Source organism: Dendrobium catenatum, unplaced genomic scaffold, assembly GCF_001605985.2.
Source record: "Dendrobium catenatum unplaced genomic scaffold, ASM160598v2 fragScaff_scaffold_1482, whole genome shotgun sequence".
Taxonomy (NCBI): Eukaryota; Viridiplantae; Streptophyta; class Magnoliopsida; order Asparagales; family Orchidaceae; genus Dendrobium; species Dendrobium catenatum.
The window spans coordinates 1,017,918-1,023,921 of NW_021319944.1; the positions used below are offsets into that span (position 1 = coordinate 1,017,918).

The window sequence follows — 6,004 nt, forward strand, 5'->3', positions numbered from 1 at the left end:
AAAAAAAAAATCCTCGATTTTCCCTTTTTTTTTTAATAAATCACTAAATCTTATATATCTACACCCTTTTTTCCTGCCTAAAATTCTTAAAATGAATCATTTATTACTGTAAATATCAATAAATATTAGTTTATGTTTATCTATGCTATCTTTTTAATGTTCATTTCTTGGTATATGATGATTTTTTTGCTATAACCTAATAATTTATAGATTAAATTTCATATGCCTTCATTTCTTATTTTAATATTTTTATGAGAAAAAAATAAATTTAATATGATATTTGTACTATTTAATATTCATGTCTTAATATTATTAATTTAACATGCTACGCAATATATATCAAATAAAAAAATAATATTTAGAAATAAATTGATTACTTAACAGAGCTCTACACGGGGTACTGGTTGGGTACCCATTGGGTACCCACGCTCTGCACTTGCGGGCTTTGTCCACCTATGGTGACTTTCGATATGTCATACCCACTCACGCCCACCCACTTTTCACGCTTCTTGAATGCAGTACGCCATGGATTAATGGCCTTGAGTTTTTTGTCATTTCTTTAACTGCAAATTTTCAAGCCACATATCAAAATTTATCTAGGTCACAATGCGATTCAGTGTTACGCACTACGTAGTAAGAATTACTGTAATATACTGCATGCATATGGTAATTAGTAATGTAAATTAATTTGTCATCTGATGTTGAGTACCCACCCACGAGGTCATAAGCGTACCCATACCCACCCATGCCCATTGGGTATGGGTGAGTACGTGGGTGGTATGGGCACCCAATGTAGGGCTCTGTTACTTAACATAATACAAATATTTTTGAGGGGTTTTTTTTTTTTACAATATAAAGCATGTACATACAAATGGTTTTTTTTTAGTTATATCTCTTATAATGAAGCTATTTGGATTAATATATTTTTAGTTTTGTTATTTGATAAAAAAAAAATCTTTCAAAATTAATATTTAGATGATAATACCCTTAAGGGTAGCTCCAACAAAAAAAACTCATTTTTCACTCCAAAATACAGTAATACACCAATATGCAATAATTTGTCTTCAACCGAACTCTATTTTCGAACACCAAAAAGAATATATTCAAATTATATTCTTCCTCATACTTAAAATTTTAAAATTAATAACCACTTTTTCGAATTAAAAAAAAAAACCATATAACAGGTGAACAATGCGACGCTGATATTAGCGTTCACCCACAAGCAAATAGCAAAATATTTGACGTTCATATGGAGCGACCGAACGACGTTATACACATGTGATGGGATTCGATTGAAGATGCCCTAAAAGCATTGCAAGTATATATATTTGTACTATTTGAAACTGAACAAAAAGAACAAACAAATTGGTTGGCATTTACTAGGAAACATAATAAATGATTAATGCTTCCAATAAATATGGCCCTTAGGGATCTTATAAAATTTATACTCTTACTTAAAGAGAGTAGTAAGAATATATATTGTGTGAAGTTGGAGATGGAATAAAATTTTATTAAACCATAAATCATAATAGAAATTAATTTATATAACACAAATAATTGCAAAATATGATCTTGCAATCTTAGTGAATGAGATTTTTATATCATTCAATAATATTCTCCCATTTTTATGTAAATTATGTAAAAACTATTTCAATAACAGTTCATAGCTAGATCAAATGAAGTATTCATAAATTGATAACGCGAGCAGTAATAAACAAGTATGATGAAAGGCTAGTCTATCTAGCACTTAATAAAGAGCTAGCCTATGTTTATTTTAAAGTTGACAAATTTGATGATGAAGGAAAACATAAATAAATAATAATGACTTCATCTTTGTTTCATTACTAATCTATTATATATAGATTGTCAAAAGCATCTTTTTGGACAGCTTTTTTATTATTTTAAAATAATTTTTAATAAAAAAATCTTAATTAAATTAATGTAGACTAAGATTTCATTTGGGATGATTTTTTTGTTGCTTCTTAAAACATTTTTTTAGTAGTATAAAAAATTTAATTTTTATACTAAAAAACTGCTTTAAGAAGCAGCAAAAAAGTTATCGACTTCATTTTGATTGATTTTTTTACCGTTTCTTAAAATAAAATTTAATATACTAAAAATCGCTTTAACAGTAAGAAAGCCGCCCCAAACTAAGCTAATAAATAAATAAAAATATAAAAGAATCCAAATCAAAATCACCAAAAAGAACACGCCTAATTAGTATTATTCATCTATCTTTATCATAAAATTACATCATGTGAATGCATTAATATCGACTAATAATACAAATATTTTCAAAATTTCTTTTTATATTATTTGACCCGGACCAGAAACACACTCAACTCCGGCCCGCCCGTCCCATCCGGGTTAATCATGTACAAGGCAACCGAATCCTTGGACCCCACCACCCTCTCAAACCTGGCCCGCATGTACGTCATCTCCCCGTCCAGCCCAACCTCGCACGGCACCACTCCGGCCCCCATTGAAACGCCGCGCAGCAACTGCATTACCTGCCGCAGAACAAAAAAATAAAAAAAAATACAGAATTTTCAGATATTCAGTCATAAAAATTTAAACTTTGATGGAAGTTTTTCTTTTTGATTGTTAAGTTGAATCACCTGTTGTTCGTCATCGGAAGCCTGGGAATGCTTTCTCCGAATCGAGTATCCAGACTTACGGCCGTTGCAGAAAACAGCCCAAACATATTCTTCCATGAGCTTTTTCCTCTGCGTCCTCGTCTCGCTCTCCAAAGCAAGCTTAACGACTCCAGAAGCCATTTCCTTGTGAAAAGAGCTTGTAAGGATGGGAAGTTCTATGAGGAAAATGGGAGGAGATCGAGTGTCGTCGTGGATGGCGAGGGTGACTCTTCCCTTTCGGTGGCCGAAGAGGGTTATGGTGGTGGCGTGGTCGGCAAGGAAGTTGTTTTTGCTTGAGGAGCGGTTGAGGAGAGCTACCATCTTGCAGCCGGAGGAGAGAGCGGGGAGGAGTTTGAACATTCGAAAGATGCCGCCGCCGCCGCCGCCAGAGGCGGTAGAGCGGAAGGACTTTGACGGAGTATGCTTGTTGTGGTTTTCGTCGCCGGAGTGACGAAGGAGGGAGAAGAGGGATGGGGTTTCAGCTAAGGATGGCATTGGTGGTGGAGTTATGTTATGTTCAATACATGCTAAAATAATGTACATCATTATAAATGTTAATATATTATAGTGATATATTTATGATTTCAAATGTTCTAGTAATATATTAAATAATTCATGGGCTTTTAAGGGTTAATTGCTGCATATGGGAAGCAATAGAAAAATATTGAGTTTAATGTCTTAAATTTTCATGAAGTTCCAGCACACAAAGATAAAAGAGAATGCAATAATTATAATAGACAGTACAATTTTTACTTGAAATCCTAGAAAAGTGAAAACCAGTAATGTCTGGTTCAATTAAAATGATTTTCCGACGAATGTGGCCTATAGAGAGTAGTTAGGCGGTAGTGACCCGAATATTATAATTTGGTTATAATGATTGTAAACCCTAGTCACCCAATGATAGAGGTTGAAAGATAACAATCGAGCAACGGTAGTTCAAGGACCTTAATAGAGCGACTACAGTTCAAAGATTGTAGTCAGCGTGTGACAAATGTTTCAGGACTGTAGTGTCTATCTAACTGATCAAGACGATTTTTGATAGGACGTCAAGGGTAAATCAATAAATAATATCTTAATTTATATGATGATGCATACAATCATCGGTCAAATAATTATAACATCATTTTCATGAAATAACAATCATAAATAATAAATCAATAGAGTGACGCATCTATACAAAGGACATTTTGGATGTTTGATTTTAGTAATTTATTACAATATAATATAATTATAACCGAAAGAAGTGTAAGGCTATTGTTTATGCGCTATGCTTTTGTTGTATTGTGTCAACACAAAAATATTTATGAGTGTTGCATGTAGAAGAATGATATAGTTAATAAGGCGTCCAATGTGCTTATAAAAATGATAGCAAAAATTTGTTTGCATGCAAATTATTTTTTTTTAGATTTTCATATATATCTATCACATAAATTTTTAAGGTATTTACATATTTACATATCTAATATTCATTTTTTAATTTATATATATAATACTTTAAATATTTAAAATATCATTAATATTAATCTATTTAAACTAAAATACAAATTTTATTCAAGTATTTTAATATGATTTACATATATATAATATATAAATAAATACAAATTTTTAAATATTGATATATAAATATGTATATCATGTAAATAAATCCTCCTAATATTTTAAATAATTTAAAAGTGTTCAAGAAAATAGAAAAAGAAAATAAGAATCAAACAAGAATTTCAATTTCAAATTTATTATTATTTAAAAAAAAAATATGATGGGAATATTTTTTATAATCAAATCTATCATAATATAATAGATATGAGAATTTTATTATTCAATATTACAAAAAAGATTTTTTTTTATTTGAGGTAATTTTTATTTATTTTTATGGAAGTAAAAATATTAAAAAAATAATGATTATTTGAAGGAAAAAAGTTATTGTTTTTAATAGACATCTTCAAAAAAATTATGATGGCAAAAATAGAAAGTATAAATATTCCCAAAAAAATGAAATAATTGAAGTGCTTATGATGTCGATCTATATGATGCCGTGATTCTTAAGGACAAGAATAAATCATCCACTATACCAAAATACAAAAAATCATGCACACATATATCTCTAAGATATTCAATAACATGATAGAATGATATATCCATCCTTTCAGAAACTTCCCTTGAAGTGGTTGGATTGGATTGCTCTTTGGAATCTTAATTTGGTTCCCTTTCGTTTTCTAGATGAAGTGGGGGAGGGCACTTTTTATGGTTGGATTTTTATTATGAAGGCAAAATACTTGGGCCTTGGGGAATATATAAGAGAGAGGATTAACTATTCTCACGCAGAAGGTCGTCCGGAGACCAATCAGAATGCGCCACGTTGCACTGTGCTCGGTACCCGGCTCAGTACTGCTGACGTGACACGATTTGGTTGGTCTCCGGACAGCGCTCTGCGTCCGGTCTCTGCACAGAATAATTTCTTGAGAGAGAGAGGGTTTGGGGGTATTGAATAGGATGGCATGTGTTGCTTTAATGATTGAATGGGTGTAGGCATCATGGGCTCCTTGCTTTGCCACCATTTGCAGTATTGAGGCAATGAAACCTAACACATTATTGAGCTGTTTCCTTCATCTTTTGTTTACTGGGGGAAGAAGGTGACGTTCTATTGTCGCAGGTCACATTAATATTGGGTCTCTAGTCACAGGACTGTTTATTGGAAAGCCAAATGCAAGATGGGCATAAAGTTAATGATCAACTTTGACTCTTTGAGGATGGAAAATAAGTTAATATGATAATTTATGTAAAATTTTTAATCCTGATCATTTGAACATATCAAGGAGGTGGGTGGACTTGGCTAGCCATGAGAGGCCCTCTCTTGAGGGAGAGATTATTGCGTGCGGTGTCCGTATCGTCTGGAGGCAAATTCGGACGTGCCACACCACCTGGATGCACTGGACCCCGAGCGATGTGGCACGTTGTTGTTGTTATAACATATATAAAACTTTAAATTATTGTTATTAATTCATATCTATTATAAACAGATTTAAAACTTTAACTTATTTTATGAATATAAACAATGTAATTTTTTTACTGTTAACTTGCAATAAAATGAAATCTTAAAATAAGATAATAAAATTTATATTATGTGATTATTCTGATTATTTGTATAAGGTTTAAATATATTTCTAAATATGTTTTTTAATTTCTAATTAGTTTTTAAATATATTTATTTTATCTGTAATATTAATTTCAAAATAACTAACAATTATTAGATTGAAAATTTAAATAATATTTTGTTTCAAATAAAAAAAATAATTTTTAAAATATAGAATTATAATTCTAAATATGTGTATGTTATGTATTTGTAATTATAATTCTAAAAAAATATACTA

At 30.9% G+C, this 6,004-nt stretch overlaps 1 protein-coding gene across 1 annotated transcript; it reads right to left on the reverse strand.

The window, feature by feature from the left end:
• Positions 1-2,195: 2,195 nt before the first annotated feature.
• On the reverse strand, positions 2,196-3,020 carry LOC110102982 (protein MIZU-KUSSEI 1; the record flags this gene model as incomplete). The annotated part of the gene is given in 2 exon segments (XM_020831510.2): positions 2,196-2,510; positions 2,619-3,020. Coding segments are annotated over 2 exon segments (600 nt in total), but the record flags the coding sequence as incomplete, so codon positions are not given.
• Between the last annotated feature and the right edge of the window lie 2,984 nt (positions 3,021-6,004).